We start from the raw sequence: 18,141 nt of genomic DNA, 5'->3' as shown, positions 1-18,141 counted from the left end.
TGTACCGGGTATTCCTATGTAAAACTTTGATCACCTATTGTGGTCTTGCCCTAACTTCGGTGGTCATAAAGGTGTGGCATTGGATTCCTCCATTCCCCAATCGAGTTACTATATTTTTAATTGAATTATTTAAATACTGAACAAATTTGAATCTACATACATCATGTTATGATGCATTCACATACCGGTATCATCTTTTCTTATCCAGCAGTTCCTGAGAAGAGAAAGCGGCCCTTCATGTGATCAAACTTAATCCCTTTAGACAAGGATACTTTGTGGTAAGTTTGGATGCAAATGGCCGTACTAGGTTCTTGAAAAGAAGATTAAAATGTGAAAAGTTTACGACAACGACGACAGACAACGAACAATTTTGATCAGAAAAGCGCATTTGAGCCTTTGGCTCAGGTAAGCTAAAATACAGAAACATATTTGTCCCCTTCTTGAACCGTTATGTAATGATTCGCTCTGCATCTGAAGTCAACATCTAAATATGGAATCAGGGGCAAAAGGTCAAAGCGGCCTTGCAAGCTAACATCAAAGAACAATGTTTTGGTTCCCACGATCAAGCTGGAATGAAAAAGAAGAAATCGGTTTGTGGAAGGGGGATTAGCTCAACATACAAGATAGACGAAACCGAATGGCAACATGGATAATCTAGTCAGTACTGAAAACGTCAATCGCTTGATAGAACTTATGAATGCTTCAAGTTTTTGTGTAGGAACACGTCGGATGCCAACAGAGCAGACTGAACCCAAGGAAGTCGCTGAAAGCAGCACTTGGAACTATCTCCCAAGACTGCGAGAGACCCGTGTGTATTTCAAAGGCTGTAATTTTTGTAAGAAGAACGGAGAACCTCGCCAAGTGTACTATGGTCATCAACTACGGGATGAGTTCGGCCGTGTGACATGTCCGGTACTATTCCGTTACGTGTGTCCGTGGTGCGGCGCCACAGGGGAATACGCCCACACCGTGAGTTACTGCCCCTCCAATCCTTACCGACGGTCCACCGTGCTGACGTCACGTACTCCACGGAAAAGTTGTGGTTGTTTAAGAAACTGTCAGCATCATTACAACCGGAAACACTAAACGAAAGGAATAAGAAAAGAGAAAAGTGAATGCATTTCAGTAAGCGTTGTCGATAGTACATGTTTTGTATCATTGAAGACAAACGATAAACAAGGTCTTTGTTAATTTTTTTACAGTAGTTGATTTTTTTAGTGCTATGTAGTTGATTTTTTTCTTTAGTTGTTGAAATTTGACTTTTTAATAATCATATATACATGTACTTAAACTGAATCAAATGTTATTAAGTCTTCAAGATTGAATTCTGTAAAACACTTGATTGTGTGTAAATTATATTTTATATAACTGCAGTTCTTTTTAACTTTATCAATAAAGCAAATGATTTGATATTGAAATACTTATAAAATTTTAGTATGATATATAGAATGTACAAATGAAGTATTAAAGAGCTAAAATTTTGTGTTATGATACAACAGATTTTGTATTAAATGAAAAAAAAGGAAGTTTAATTAAAAGTGTTTTGCTACGTTTGTCTCTCTCGTTTTGTGATGCCAGAAAAAATTATGAAGCAAAATTGAGCAATTAAAATGTATTTTTTTTTATATCGAGGATGCTCGTTGAAGAGTGTTCGGATCATCCATGTATTATTAGAAGTGGAACATTAATCCTGTGCACAATCTCAGCATTAATTAGTTGATACAATGTAGTAAGGCGAGAGAAATTTAATTTTTAGTTTTACGGATTTTTTTTCAAAAAAATTGGGTAGGAGGAGGGAAAAAAATAAAAAAAAAAAAAAGAGAGAGAGAGAAAGAGACTGCAAGTTTTTTATCATTCAATTAAGATGTGATCAAACCTTTATGTCTTTAGCCATTCGTTGCAAATTTGTGTTGCTGGATGACACATGGAACTCATCATATTAGCATTAAAGATTGACTTATAAAAATATCACATACAAGTGTCAATTTCTTGGACATGCCAATTTACAATTTTTCAGACACTCAAAATATAATGTAACTTTAGAGCTCTATTAACATTTTCCAACACAGCATAGGTACATTTCTCAAAGATCATAAGTCATTATACTTATTATCATCCGAGTAATAAACTAGCTATCAAGCTGGTGACAGAAATTACTGTTGAAGACACAAAATGAAGGATATCAGCTAAGCCTTTCAAAATCCGCAAATACCTGGTACTTTTTATCAAGCTGAAATAACAATTGTACCGACCAAATTATTTGCTGGGGACAAATTTGATAAAATATTTAGATTGAATCACTTTCAGTAAGTACCTCCATTTTTTAGTAAAAGTATTGCCTGTATCTAATCTCCTTGAAAGCCCTAGGGTATGAACAGAATAAATCAGAAATTGAACCAGTGTATGCAAGAAACTAGCTATTTTTGAAAACGGAAAGGATCATTAAAAAAAAAGAATATGATTTTTAAAACAGCAGTAACCATACAACGATAAATAAAAATGTCATCCATGTTTAAGGACTAAAATTAACAATATGTTTTATTTCAAATACATGTAAAAACGGCAGGGTGATCAAGTAAGGCTTACTATTATTCACAAGTCCTAGATTTAATGTTTATGCAGTAAACAAGCCTAACAACTTAAATAATCTGGACTTCAAATCAAAAGTCCACCAAAGAATACAGAGATTAATTGAAGACTGTGCATAAGTGGGACTCGTTATGGAAGAAGCCTTACTACATACCTTTCTAAAATAACATTATAGACGAAACTTTCTTTACTTTTAATGAGGCCTAGTTGAAATGCAATGCCAACTGGCCAAAAACCTCATTGAGAGTGTAGGGCTCATATATATTAGGACATTTCTGAATGCTGAAGATGCTTTTAATTAACAAATATCTTCAGAATAACACTGATAAACAAACCAAGCATGGCTAGTGTCTCCATGTTGGTTAATATTCTGTGTGAGTAAGACGCTTAAAATTACATATTCAGTGCTGCCATTGTCAAACGTTTTGAAGATTTTATTTGATAAATATAATTTTAAAAATCGGAAAAAATCGGGTCGGCGGATCCGTAAAACGAAAATTATAATTTCTCTCGCCTAAAGTTTATAAAAGTTGAGCTCAGGATATTTTCACATAGTACTGGTGCTTATAATTTGGAGTATATGGTCTCTGAAACGGAGGGGGAGGAACACAGGGGGGGGGAGGGGAGCTCCCCCCCCCCTCCTTCAACAACTTTGCCTATATACAGGAAATCATAGAAAACTAATCTACTTCATTGAACATGGAATTTAGCTCGCCTGTCTGAGCTGAAAGCTCAAGTGAGCTTTTCTGATCACCCATTGTCCGTCGTCCATCTGTCTATCCGTTTCACGAACCACTGACCAATTTTTAACCACACTTGGCATACAGCATCCTTGCCAAGTTGGGTAAAGGAAAGATTAAAGCTCTCTTACAAGGGAGATAATCAATAAAAGACGAACATAGATTTGGATCATCAAAAAACCTTAAAAATAAAGAAAAGTAGGTTGGAGGCAGCCCCCCCCCCCTATACGTGCTTGTACAACGAAGTGAACTAGTTGAGGATTGATTTGCATTTCGATGAATATTTTCAAAAATTAAAGGTTATCTTTGGAAAATTCAAACCTCTACCCCGAAACCACGTGCCCGTGAAGTATTAAATATTTTAATTATTGATATTTCACTTCATAAAATTAATGAAAAATTCGGATTTTTAAACTTGTTTAAAGATCTTATCTCAAAGTTGTTGATGCCGAAGAATTGATACATAATATATATAACAATCTGTTATGCAATAAAGCCGTAGATTCAAGACTAAAGGTCGGGGGGGGGGGGGGGCTCCACTTTTCTTGAGTATTGCTATAGTGCATTTTCCTTTCGTCTTGTCCCATCATCCATCGTCATTAGGATGATGTGCAAGGGATCATGGGACAGGACTCATATAAATAGAGGGCCCCAGACATGTAACGGGCCCCCCCCCCCCCCCCCACGGCCGCAATTTTTTTCCTAACACAATTTATTACTATGGAAAATGTTCATTGAATGTTTGAATGTCTGGTTCACACCCATCCCCTTTCTTTTTGCAGTAAATTCAACCAAGGGTAATGTCTAACAAGTATGCAATAAGATTTGGATTTTTTTATACTCCACAGGCTTTTGTTGACTTTTCTTCAAACAAGGAGTTTGGGTAGTATTTCCACAGCTACATGTACTTCATCAGCTGTTCATAGCAGTTTAGTACATGTGTAAGCATTTAGCAAGTAATTGTTATTGTCTGAGTAAGACCCTCATTTTCAGTAGCATTTTTAGAAGCAATTTTTCTGATATACAAGAAATTCCTCGTTTATGTCAAGCTAAGGGAGCGCTCTAAAAAAAAGAGCACACTCCCGTAGCTAGGGAAGTGTACCCTCTTTTAGAGTGCTCAGGTAGTGTGATATAAAAATAACAAAATAGTGACTTTCTCTTGATCACATAAGAATTTATTGGAACAAATGCGTAAATAACACATGTAGAAATACCCAATATAAGTCATGGCTTCCATAAAATCACAAAATTGATTGCTTGATTAGCAGTTATTTAAGGCTCTATACTGCAGTATTTCAGCCAATTATTGGCAAGAAATCACAACAATTACACACCAGAAGTCTCTGTTGAGACTGTAGCTCTACTGGTTTATACTTAAAACAAAGGAATAGAAATGTAGCAGTTGGGACTTGAAAATTTAAAACTGCAATAAAAAGAAAAATGATCCTTGCCGCTCATCAAAATAAAAACCGATGCACAGTATTATGTATCTTAGTATAGTCTACTTGTGTGCCAAGTTATATTGAAATCGGACCAAAACTGTAAGAGGAGTAGCATTTTAAAAGCATTTCATGAAATTTCTATTTTTAGTAACCACGGCAACACCATTCGTCGAAATCAAAAACCGATAAACAAAATTATGTATCTTAATGTAGTCTACTTGTGTGCCAAGTTATACTGAAATCGGACGAAAACTGTAGGAGGAGTAGCATTTTGAAACAATTTCACAGAAATTTCTATTTTGAGTAACCACAGCAACATCGTTTGTCGAAATCAAAAACTGATGCACAGGATTATGTATCTTAGTATAGTCTACTTGTGTGCCAAGTTATATTGAAATCAGACCAAAACTGTAGGAGGAGTAGCATTTTGAAAGAATTTCACAGAAATTTCTATTTTTAGTAACCATGGCAACACCGTTCATCGAAATCAAAAACTGATGCACAGAATTATGTATCTTAGTGTAGTCTACTTGTGTGCCAAGTTATATTGAAATCGGATCACAACTGTAGGAGGAGTAGCATTTTGAAACAAGAGGCCCAGGGGCCACAGCGCTCACCTGAGCACATTGGCTTGGAAAAAGCACATATCAGATCAGAAATGAAAGTTTACGGGGGGGGGGGGGGGGGGGCTATTTTTAGTAACCCCAGGGGTTCATGATTTGAACTAACTAGAATCTACACTACCTGAAGATGATTCCATATTAATATCACTAATCATAGCTTTGAAGTACTTGAAAAGATGATTTTAAAAGGTTTCCCTATAAATCCCTATGTAAAACTTTGGTCGGCCATTTTGGCCCCACCCTAGCCCCGGGGGTCATGATTTGAACAAATTTGAATCTACACTACCTGAGGATGATTCCACATGAGTTTCATCTTTCCTGGCCCAGTGGTTCTTGAGAAGATTTTTAAAGATTTTACCTATATATTCCTATGTAAAACTTGGGTTGGCCATTTTGGCCCCACCCTAGCCCCGGGGGTCATGATTTGAACAAACTTGAATCTACACTACCTGAGGATGATTCCAGATGAGTTTCATCTTTCCTGGCCCAGTGGTTATTGAGAAGAAGATTTTTAAAGATTTGTTCTATATATTTCTATGTAAAACTTGGGTCGGCTATTTTGGCCCCGCCCTACCCCTGGGGGTCATGATTTGAACAAACTTAAATCTACACTACCTGAGGATGATTCCATATAAGTTTCATCTTTCCTGGCCCAGTGGTTCTTGAGAAGAAGATTTTTAAAGATTTTTCCTACTTATTTCTATGTAAAACTTGGGTCGGCCATTTTGGCCCCACCCTAGCCCCGGGGGTCATGATTTGAACAATCTTGAATCTACACTACCTGAGGATGATTCCACATGAGTTTCATCTTTCCTGGCCCAGTGGTTCTTGAGAAGAAGATTTTTAAAGATTTTTCCTACATATTTCTATGTAAAACTTGGGTCGGCCATTTTGGCCCCACTCTAGCCCCGGGGGTCATGATTTGAACAAAATTGAATCTACACTACCTGAGGATGATTCCACATGAGTTTCATCTTTCCTGGCCCAGTGGTTCTTGAGAAAAAGATTTTTTAAAAATGCCATTAATTTTTCTCTAATTCATAATTATCTCCCCTTGGAAAAGGGCGTGGCCCTTCATTTGAACAAACTTGAATCCCCTTTACCAAAGGATGCTTTGTGGCAAGTTTGGTTGAAATTGGCCCAGCGGTTCTTGAGAAGAAGTCGAAAATGTGAAAAGTTTACGGACAGACAGACAGACGGACAGACGGACAAAATGTGATCAGAAAAGCTCACTTGAGCCTTCGGCTCAGGTGAGCTAAAAATTGTTTACAGACAGACAGACGGCCGGACGCATTACTATCGCATAAGCTCTTCTGGTCTCTGACCAGTAGAGCTAACAAAAAACTAAGCATGTACAAGATCGAGGTAACAAGAATTCCTGTTTTGTATTTTCAAACATGGAGCAGATGATAAAAATCTGCAATTAAAAAATTGAAAAGTGATAAATACATAAATTCATTCCTTGATTAATATTAACATACAATATTTTAATCACAGCCACATGTTGATCTCTAATAGATTATTGCAATTAATTTTTTTCCTATCTAAAAACAAGAGGCCCATGGGCCATATCGCTCACCTGAGAAGCTTTGACCATTCTGTTCTTTACCGGATTTCCCCCTTGTTATACATAATGCATCCCCACCCTACCCCACTGATCATAATTTAGACATTTTGAAATCTATACTACCCCATGATCCTTCCATGGGCACATATGTTTCAGCTCTTTTTGCCCAGTGGTTCCTGAGAAGAAGATTTTCAAAGATTTTTCCTATATATTTCTATGTAAAACTTTGATTCCCCATTGTGGCCCCGCCCTTCCCCCGGGGGTCATGATTCCTACAATTTAGAATTTACACTACCCCAGAATGCTTCCACATAAGCTTCACTTTTTCTGGCCCAGTGGTTCTTGAGAAGAAGATTCTCAAAGATTTTTCCTATATATTTCTATATAAAACTTTGATTCCCCATTGTGGCCCTGCCCTTCCCCAGGGGGTCATTATTTGAACAATTTAGAATCTACATTATACCAGGATGCTTCCACATAAGTTTCAGCTTTTCTGGCCCAGCGGTTCTTGAGAAGATTTTCAAAGATTTTTCCTATATATTTCTATATGAAACTCTGATACCCAATTGTGGCCCCGCCCTTCCCCCGGGGGTCATGATGTGAACAATTTAGAATCTACACTATACCAGGATGCTTCCACATAAGTTTCAGCTTTTCTGGCCCAGCGGTTCTTGAGAAGAAGATTTTCAAAGATTTTTCCTATATATTTCTATATAAAACTTTGATTCCCCATTGTGGCCCCGCCCTTCCCCTGGGGGTCATGATGTGAACAATTTAGAATCTACACTATACCAGGATGCTTCCACATAAGTTTCAGCTTTACTGGCCCAGTGGTTCTTGAGAAGAAGATTTTTTAATGACCCCACCCTATTTTTGTCTTTCCTTGATTATCTCCCCTTATGAGGGGTCTTGGCCCTTCATTTTAACAATTTAAACTCCCCTTTACCCAAGGATGCTTTGTACCAAGTTTGGTCAAAATTGGCCCAGTGGTTCTTGAGAAGAAGTTGAAAATGTGAAAAGTTTACAGACGGACAGACAGCTAGACAGACGGACGGACAGCTGGACGGACGACGGACAAAATATGATCAGAAAAGCTCACTTGAGCCTTCGGCTCAGGTGAGCTAATAATGTGTACTTGCATACATATACAGTACAAGTACCGTTACTTGCTCTGGATTTTCAAGAATAGGGACATTTGGCAGTAAACCACTTTCAGGAACGGAATTAGAAATTCATCATAAGGGCAATGGTAGGCCAGAAAACCAAGAGAAAAGAAAGGCAGATTTTGTGCTGAAAAAAGCACAGCCCGAGAAAGAATCATAAACTTTTTAAAGTAAATTCTCCTAAATCACAGTGTTCCCTCACAGGTTCTCATTCAAAAATACCATCTACTGTAGATCACTAAATTTTCGCGACACCTTATTTTTGCAAGACAGTCATTGACTCTTGATTAGCGAGACAAAATTTTCGCGAATTATGGCTGTTGCTCTATATAATCTTCATGAATACTATTATACGCGAGAATTAAATTTTCGCAAGCACACTGTCTCATGTAAATACGCGAAAATAAAGTTCTCGCGAATAAAAAGTGATTTACAGTATTAAACATAACATTAATCTAATGTTAGAAACAGGTTCAAGACTTGTCTGTGCCTTTGATCTTGACATTCAATTTGCCATGTGGAATCTCTGTACCAAGTACAAACTGACAGTTTTACAGCAAATGACAATGCAACATAAGTTGGGTAACTATTCTTTGTTCTGCTGTGATGGCATTTTAAGAGGACTAAAAAATAAATTCAGCTTTACATTGACAGAGCAGCTAAAATGGTCAAATGTCAAAACCTAAGGAAGCCTAACTTCTTGTTAATTATGGATACTGTCAATCTGATTAATATTCCTTTAGTTTTCTCACAGTTCTGTAACATTGACAATTATTACTACATCCACATAAAGTCATCATCTTCACCAAATTCATCCATTCCCTCAAACAATTTATTTCTACAAGGGCTATCTGCTGTATTGTAATGTCTGTATGGATTGGTTTTAGGCAGAGCTTGTTCACACAACCAGCAGAAATAGGCTCGGCACTTCATGCATGTCATCTTGTTACAACCATCAATTTTCTACAAAACAAAAAACATTTAATCTTTTGCTGACCAGCCACTTGTAAAACAAGATCTTGATATATGTACATATTACAAGAGTGTAATGGTGGTACCTGTAATATCAACAGATACCTACCAGAAGTATTTCCCACACAAAATGAGGAAAAAAGTACTAATTTGAGTACCTTGTCCCTTATGCAGAAAAGAATGTAGCAAACTGTGGACCTATTTAAAATGTTTCCTACCAAATTTAATAATCAGGACTTGATGATATACCTACTTTTCTAGCTTTTGAGATAAAATTCTTTATATATTATCCTTTCTAACATTTAGTTTTTTTTCAATTTTTGGACTCTTGGAGGAGGCTTAATTCAAATAAAAATTTGCTCTCATAACGGAAGAATTTTCATTTGATAGAATATAGCTTAAATATTCTTAGACAAAGACTTATTAAAAGGATATTTTTATCTACTATGTAAAGCAAAAGACCCCATTTCTTGCTCATGGTATCCCAAAATTCTCCCTTCAGCTTTGATCCCCGTTTACTGAGGACTACTTTTTGCATAAAATGAACACTGTCAACTGTGGAGAACCATAAAGACAGTTGAGAAATCTAAAAACAAGACAAAAGAAAACTGATATGCTTTACTAAGTCCAGTAAGGGTTTACCTGACTGCTGTTTACGAAGGTCTCAAACCATAAACCAGAGCTCACCTGAATATTTGCTCCGCAGCTTGGACAATTCTTGGAGAACTCATCCAACCATTCCTTTGTCAAACTTTCTGCTATGGCTGCCTCGATCGTCTTTTTCCCATATCGCTTCTCCAATAACTTTTTGGTTTCTTCATCAGCATTTGTGTACTCATCTCTCAGTTTTCGCAATCCATCTGTAAAAACAAAACAAATTAATTTTTTTAAAAGTACTTTCAAACTGAAGAATTGTCTCTTATTAGACAGTCAGTAGATATGATTATGATTTTAGAAATCATGCAAGAATTCCTTACTTCTATGGAATTTTTAAAATATACGAATTTCATACTCTGACAACATATTTTGTACATGTTGTATAAGCTTTATGGGGGAATGATATTTCTATCAATACCTGATTTGACTTTACAGGGAGACAGTCCATGATAAACCAGCTGACAGAGGACACAGAAGACATATCCACAGGAGGGACAGTTCCCAAAGTTACTCTCCTTGTCCACGGATACCGGGTACTGACAAGAGGGGCGGGGGCAATACATCACATCCACCATCTGGTCCAGGCTGGTCATCAGCAGTAACTCGTCGTACTTAGCAAACACCTGCTTACTGACCAGCTCCTGTACCTGAAAAACAAGATAAACATCTACAGCAATGGTTACCTGTTCATAGTTAAAACTGTGATTTACAAAACCCAAATGAGAAAACAGTGAAACCTGTCTAATCCGACATACACTGGGAGTCGGAGATGAATTTTTTGTCAGAATAGACAAGGTGTCGGATTAGAAATTGTACAATGCTAGGGAAAATAGTAAAATGGGAATGAAATTTAACGTCGAAATTTACAGTGTGATGGATTACACAGATATTGGATTAGACAGTTTTCACTGTATATACATAAAAATTTTGTTAAACTTGATTATTTATTTGATTTGTAATGAAAGAATTTGAATTTTCACTTTCCATTCAAGTTTTATATCACCATGATTCAGATTTTTTCCTTACCTGAGTAGGATGGGCTTGAGACTCACATTTGTCATATGGACAATTCAAGCCCTTGACATTGCCATCACTGATCTGCACGGTGAAGTACTCCCTCATACACGTTTTACAGAAAACATGCCCACAGTCCATAAATTTTATACACTGAGAACCTAGTTTCTCTCCAAAGCAAACTTGGCAAGAAAAGAAGGATTTATCAAACTCCAGCTGTAACGCTTGTTTATTGTATTCCAATATCACAGGAAGAAGGCGATCGTAGGAAGCAATATCCTGAATAGCTCGGGCGTCTAAACGAGAGTCTCTTCGACTCGTGTCACTGGAAATAATCAGTGGATTTTCTAGTCCTAAAAAACTGAAGGAATCATCTAATAGGAAGCTTGTCCAAGTGAACAGGACAACTGATCCCTTATTTTCCTGCCATAGCTCATCAAGCTTTGAACACAATGAGGACAACTACAAAGCAAAATAGGCATTCTTTAGTTAGTTAACATGTCTTGATAGCTTAAGAGTTTGCAGAGAAGTAATGAAAGTTACATTAGAAGCTGACCTGTTTCCTGTTGAGCCACTTGCAGGAGAGGGAGAACTGAGGTGGGCCATCACTGGGGTAGTCCGGGGACAACTGGAAGTCTAATATCAGGGGAGGTAGATGCTGTACTCTGTGGAATTCCTCATCCTTAATTTCATCTGAAATTTTAAAATGAAACCTTTGAAATGAGATCGAGAATATTTGGGGAAAATATTGTTACATACACAGTAAATACACCTTGACTTTGGACCAAGTGACATGAAACACTAAAGCTGTTTCCTTATGATCCTCCCCTACCCATTAAATAAATATAACGCCTGCAAACTGAAATAAATTAAAGTTTTGAAGTTATTTACGATGAAGTGATTACAATAGGGTACTATCATGAGACTTGGCTTTATTGTGTACCCAAACAAACACACCATTTGCTTTATCAATAATCACAGCCAACTGGAAATTTTCTGGAAGGCGTAAACTTGCAGAAAACTGGCCCCCACATTCAGAGTCATCTTGTACAAGTGAAATTACAGTCTCATCAAATATGCTGGTTAGAGCAAGGAGTTCATCTTCTTGTTGTTCTTTATTGTCAGTCATTACACATCAACACTCTAGAAAGTAATTGTAGAATACATAAGATTAAAAAGAAATGTTTAAAAAAATTATACGCCCATGTGGCAATATATGCAAAGGGTCATCGTTAAATTCAAAATGTCAGTAATAAAATGGGTACTTCTCAGTCAGTAGTATAACCATAATTTGGAACTGCATGATCTTTATCAGACCTTGATACTATTAAGAGTGATTTACTTGTTAGAGAGTACATATCACTATACCAAGTTTGATGCTTGTCAAACAATTAAGGGTTCTAAAAATTCTTTGATTTCAGTATCATCTATGATTTTTACTATGCTTGTGACCTGAAAATCAATTCGGTCATCTAATCCTTACATTGAACCAGTGTAAAAAGTTTGATGTACGTCTGTCTAGCAAAGGTTTCTTAAGATTTTGTTCAGACAATTTCTTCTAAATGTCTGGTTTTACCCTTATTTTTTGCTCTTATGACCTATTATCAATCAGGCTTATCTATTCCCTAAAGAGAATGAATGTACTAAGTTTGATGCCAATTAATCAAAAGGTAATCAAGATAGTGAATGGAAAATATCTCCCTTTGTCCTTAGTAGTTTGATGCTTGAACTTTAACCTTGTAACTTCAAATCAAATACAGGTAATCTACTTATAAGGGGAAATCACTGTACCAAGTTTGATACAGTTAAACACACCTATAACAAAGTTCCAAGGATGGAATTCCGCTTCGATATAATTGTAATTCATCATATCCTTAAGAATACTAGTAAATTTTAAGTTTCATGGGAATGAAAATCACTCAGCTGTAAGTGTCAATTTACCATTTCATTGACATTATAAGTGTCAATTTACCATTTCATTATAAGTGTTTGCAAAAAGTGTGTTTTACTGTATTTGTCAAGCAAAGATTCTTAAGATTTTGAGAAGTCAGTATTGTTTTACGTCTAGTTTGACCCTTGACATTGACTTAGTGACTCAAAATCATTTAAATCAATGAGTCACCTACTCTATAAGAGGAATCAATGTACCAAATTTTCATATCAATCAAGAAAAGGGATCTGAAGATATTAACATATAAATGACAGGATTACATATAATATCTTCTTATTTCAGTCCAGTTTGATCTTGACTTTTGACCTTGTTACCTAAAAATAAGTAGGAGGCCATTTGTTCCTTTGGCTGAACAATAGTATTCCTTAGTTTGCTGTCTGTCAATCAAAGGGTCCTCAAGATATTGAATAATCAATAAAATTTAAATGTCTGGGTCATGACCTTGACCTCAAAATCTATTGGGGTCGTCTATTCCTTATGAGGACACCAGGCAGTGTAGTGAGTGTACCAAGTTTGACGTCAGACAAGTAAAATGATCTGAAGATATTTAGTGGACAATAACTTATAATTATGTTTTGAATAGTTTGACCCTTGATGTTTGTCCTGATGACATAAAAAGAGGCTTTGGGGTCACAATGCTCACCTAAGTTGCTAAAATCATGCTTTCACATTTACTTGATCTTTCAGCTCAGATAAACTCAAAACTGATTGTAATGTAAAAATTCAACTTTCCACTCTAACAGTCTTACAGAGTAATGTACATGGACCAGACACAAATTTTACATTTTTTTCTGCCATTTACATTGTACTTATTTTGAAATCCCAACCATCTTTTCTTCTCAAAATCTCAAAGCATCATATTGTGTTTTAAAAGTATTAACTTTGAATGTCACCACAATAAACTTTAAATGACATATAAACTCTAAATGACATATAACTTTAATTTATTTTTCTGATACAAATGGGTTTCCATACTACAAATTTCATAACATTATGGTACAAACACATACCTGACGGCTGATAAGAGTAGATCTTCCAAATTTGGTCTCTTTGTTTTTTCTATATTTTTCCTGGTATATTTACAAGGGAATCTCCTACCAATAAGAAATCAAAAATCCTGTCTCTCAAAGTAAAAGTTTCAGAGATGTTCTGCAATAGTGTAAACGCTGAAGTAATCCAGACTATTACAACATGCGAATATTGTGGAAGTTATAATTCCGGAATGAAAATTGGTTAATTTTGTATGTGTATGTAATTATCAAATGATAAAATATATAATAAATGTAATTCAAAGAAAGAAATTTAAATGAACAGTCCTTCATTTCCCCCAAATAACAATTAAAATTCATTCAAAAAAATACAATTCAAACACTTAATTAACGTAGATCATATTGACACATGCGCAAATTTGACGCTTCCGACTCAGTTAGTCAATGTAGAAAAATGAGAAAAGCTGACGAATTTTGCACAGTTACACTAGAATAATCTTTGGCATTTTACGTATAACAAAGATTTGAAAACAAATTTGCAGGTTTGTCTTCATATAACATTTGAAAACGACGTATATAGTTAAAAAATCATACCTCTTCCTCAAGCATCTGTACCTTGATACTGTATACAAGGCTTATTCATTAGACTGCTCATGTAAAGTTACAGTCTTTACTATTACATCATTTGAATAACTGCATGTAGTTCAGTTTTTCATCCAAAGATCAAACTGATATTTAACTGCCATGGTCTTAACATGCTTAAAGAAAGGTGAAAGCAGTTATTAATTGACATTCACTGTAGTTGTAAAACACGAGTATATTTTATTATTATACAAAACAGGCAAAAATGAGTAACTACACAAGAATGTCTCCTCCAAGCTCCCCAACATCATCCACATTTAGAAATGGAGACCCAGCACAGAGCAAACAGGAAGCCAGACTGACAGCTACAGCCAAACGACACAAGTATCTCAGACGAATATTGAAGTTTAAACAGATGGATTTTGAATATGCTGTTTGGCAAATGATTTATCTGTTCATATCACCACAGAAAGTGTAAGAAATTTGACTTTAATTGCGCCAAAGTTAAAGGCAATATGAGTCCAAATTTTTCAAAAGTTTTTAATTGGACATGATATTTATTCACAATTCAGCTCTGCTGACAGAGTACATTGCGATATGATATGTACAGTGAAGTCACCAATTTCATAAATTCGTAAATTAAGTTAATATCATAAGAAAATACAGTTTAAAATATTGCAATATGAAATGATTGTCAATACCCAGCCCTGTAAAATGCAGACGAGTGACCTGGAATTGGAGACTCCCTCATTTGGCAACTCAACTGTATATTGATGGCTCCCAGAACAGAAAGGGGTGGGGTGACACATAAACTTTGGATATATTTACAAATATATAAACTTAAATTTTACTTTTTGCATATTCGTTTCCAAATGAAGCTAAGTTCTCCTATGGCTAGTAATTACTAGGAAATACATTTCTATATTTGCATATTAAAGTTGATGAAAATTCTGAATTTTAGATACAGAAATTTCCAGTACAGAAAATGTAAGTCAGTTATGTTTTCAGTAGAAAGGAAATAATCATATTATTGTGACATTAAAAATAAAATTCTCTTAACCCATAGATATCACTGGATTCAACTTTGAAATATGAGACATCTATTGTTTCACAATATAAAAAAATAAAAATGAGCTTGAATATACATGTTGTAGTGTTGTAGTTAACACAGGGATAAATGCCATGACTATAATCATGATAATTACAGGATGTATTCGCATTAAGATGACTTTTTTTCTCATTGATCATATAATACTTATATGAGAGTTGAAAGAAGGGGGAACTGGGTGGAAATTAATTTTTGATTACAAATTAAAACCATATAGTGAATTGTTTAAAGTATGTCTAATCTATATGTGTTTTGAATATTTGATAGATACAAAAGATCAGTGGGCCAGAGATGATCCAGCATTTTTAGTTCTACTTAGTTTTTGGCTAGTGGGTATGTTACTTTTATATAGGCATGGATGATTGTTCCTTTATTGAAGTCAATAAATGTTTATTTTACTGCAAAATAGTTGGTTATGCAAATATTTAAAGGAATAAGTTGTAAAGTTGCAATCTTATATCAGTAAAAACTGATCCATTGCAATAGATTGTTTCAGTAAGTTAGCATGTACTGTATTGTGCATCAAAGTATAGCACTTTTTTTTCCAAGATAGCAATTTTATATATAAAGTGGAATTGTTTTAAATATAAAATTTTATAAAGTACAAATTATACAGCTGTATTATTGACCCAGATTGTGTTTTGTTCTTTTCTAGTATCATCCATTGGATTTTCTTTCACACTTGGTATCCATTTCTCTGGATTTCTGAAACTGATTTTATGGGTGGTTTTTGTGGATTGCATAGGAGTTGGGTTACTAATAGCAACTATTTTCTGGTATTTATAAATTTTTAAAAAAAACTATAAAAATATTACCCAATAACTAATTTCTTTGTGGATAAATTTCTGTTGTTTCAGTATTGAGACACACAAACTCATATCCCAATACATGTTTAAAAGTGATATTTTTATTTCTTAAGTTATGTTTTAAATCTTAAAATTTTTCCGTTTTGCTATTTCAGGTTATTGACCAATAAGTACATGATACAGGCTCCTCCGCGAGGACAGGACGTGGAGTGGGGATATGCCTTTGATGTTCACCTCAATGCTTTCTTTCCTTTGCTTATGATTCTACATTTGTTTCAGTTGGTTTTTCTTGGTTGTAAGTATGACAACATTAAATAAACATTGTGTTCTGCTTCTTCATTAAATTTAGGATCTCATTTATATTTTTCTTTACCTAAAAATGTGGGGTTGTTTTTGTAATTTTAAGTACAAAATTTTTCAGAAAATGAAACACATTTTATTCCATTTTGCTCTAATTTATTTCAGTAATTAATGGAGACAGTTATCTTGGGTTGTTGTTTGGGAACACTTTGTGGCTGGTGGCCCTGACCTATTACATTTACATAACCTTTCTGGGATACAGCGGTGAGATGTGTAAAAACATGTTTGAATCCTAAAAATCATGAAATTTTTTTTTTTTTATCCAGAAAAAACCAGTAAATCTTCCTTATAAAATTTCACATTATTAGGAAATAGATAGTTTCGATTGACCAAGAGTTACTTCCCGTTGGCCGCCATACTGGAGGTCCAAATGCTCATATTCCTTCATTGTTCAACCAATTTAAAATTTTTATATTTGCTATTTTGAATGAGAAATCATTATTTTTCTGAAGTATATAAATTTTTGAAAGCCTCCTTTATTTGAAAAAAATTATTTGATAAAGATTTTCCACCAAATATTTCTGCTATATTTTCTTAAACTTGGTAAGACAAAGAGGGAAAATCACTGAGTCGACCTCCAATATGGCGGCCAACGGGAGGTAACTTTCGCTAAATTCAGGTCTATCGAAAACTATCTATATCTGATCCACATTAATAATTCTTGTGTTTGTATATTTCAGCACTGCCATATCTAAAGAACACCAGGAACTTGTTATTTCCATGTATTGGTGTCATATTAGTGTATATTCTCTCTCTTATATTCAGCTGGAACTTCAGTAGAGGACTGTGTAACTTTTATAAATTTAGAGTTATGTAGTGCATCCCCATAAACCAGAGCATTAACCTGATCTGTGACATTCGGAATTATTTTTTCCACAAGGAGAAACCAAGTTGTGTGTGTGTTGCGAGGAGAGAAAAATGATACACTGCAGAGAATATCAAAGTGGAAATCTAATAAGGTCCAAGCACCTGTTTTATATTTTTAACTTGTGATTTGTACATAATGTGCTTGTTATGTAGCAGCAGTTTGTTATGATTATTTATTGACTGTGGTTCATTTTATGACATCATCTTTACTATTTTCTGTACTCTGTATGATGAGCTGTGTAGCCAACCCTTTGATAATTTGTCCACTAACTCAAGCAGCCTGTAACGTGTACAAATGTCAATTGGGTCCAAAAACTTGACAACAAAAATACAGTTGCTTGTTTGTTTAAACATGATGTAGAAATTGTCTTGATTATAAATAAATGACAATCTTATACATTGTTGGATGTTTTTAGGTCACCTGAGTAAACTCAGATACCTATTGCTATCCGTTTTCATCTGTCGTCGTGCGTAGTGTGTTAACATTTGAACATTTTCAGCTTCTTCTCTGAAACCACTAAACCAATTTCAACCAATTTTCGCATACAGCATCTATGGGTGAAGGGGAACAAAAATAATTTTGAATTTCATGGTCCCTGTCCCCCTGGGGCCTTGGGGGTGGGGCCAAAACCACTAAAATTAGTGCAATCTTTAAAAATCTTCTTCTTTACTCCTGAACATCAAGCAGACAAACTGTTGGTATGATTATAA

At 35.1% G+C, this 18,141-nt stretch overlaps 3 protein-coding genes across 3 annotated transcripts; 2 read left to right on the top strand and 1 right to left on the bottom strand.

The window, feature by feature from the left end:
* Positions 1 to 284: 284 nt before the first annotated feature.
* Positions 285 to 1,370, top strand: LOC134270915 (nanos homolog 1-like). The gene has a single exon (XM_062753168.1). It carries the CDS (start codon positions 646 to 648, stop codon positions 1,084 to 1,086), a length of 441 nt encoding a protein of 146 aa, XP_062609152.1. The 5' UTR covers positions 285 to 645; the 3' UTR covers positions 1,087 to 1,370.
* Positions 1,371 to 4,482: 3,112 nt separating this feature from the next.
* Positions 4,483 to 13,883, bottom strand: LOC134270921 (E3 ubiquitin-protein ligase RNF14-like). Its single transcript, XM_062753174.1, has 9 exons — positions 13,729 to 13,883; positions 11,725 to 11,910; positions 11,324 to 11,460; positions 10,780 to 11,229; positions 10,172 to 10,400; positions 9,784 to 9,956; positions 8,559 to 9,087; positions 6,740 to 8,349; positions 4,483 to 4,670 (listed from the first exon to the last, which is right to left on the bottom strand). Exons 2-7 carry the CDS (start codon positions 11,894 to 11,896, stop codon positions 8,902 to 8,904), a joined length of 1,347 nt encoding a protein of 448 aa, XP_062609158.1. The 5' UTR covers positions 11,897 to 11,910; positions 13,729 to 13,883; the 3' UTR covers positions 4,483 to 4,670; positions 6,740 to 8,349; positions 8,559 to 8,901.
* Positions 13,884 to 14,104: 221 nt separating this feature from the next.
* Positions 14,105 to 17,830, top strand: LOC134270919 (protein unc-50 homolog). The gene is made up of 8 exons (XM_062753172.1): positions 14,105 to 14,249; positions 14,549 to 14,763; positions 15,251 to 15,276; positions 15,665 to 15,730; positions 16,053 to 16,173; positions 16,359 to 16,498; positions 16,669 to 16,767; positions 17,244 to 17,830. Exons 2-8 carry the CDS (start codon positions 14,555 to 14,557, stop codon positions 17,378 to 17,380), a joined length of 798 nt encoding a protein of 265 aa, XP_062609156.1. The 5' UTR covers positions 14,105 to 14,249; positions 14,549 to 14,554; the 3' UTR covers positions 17,381 to 17,830.
* Positions 17,831 to 18,141: the final 311 nt, after the last annotated feature.

This window comes from Saccostrea cucullata, unplaced genomic scaffold (assembly GCF_032062105.1).
Source record: "Saccostrea cucullata isolate Sc308-1 unplaced genomic scaffold, CSIRO_AGI_Scuc_v1 ctg681, whole genome shotgun sequence".
Taxonomy (NCBI): domain Eukaryota; kingdom Metazoa; phylum Mollusca; class Bivalvia; order Ostreida; family Ostreidae; genus Saccostrea; species Saccostrea cuccullata.
The sequence above is the reverse complement of the archived record's forward strand: the minus strand, read 5'-3'. Positions and strand labels throughout refer to the sequence as shown.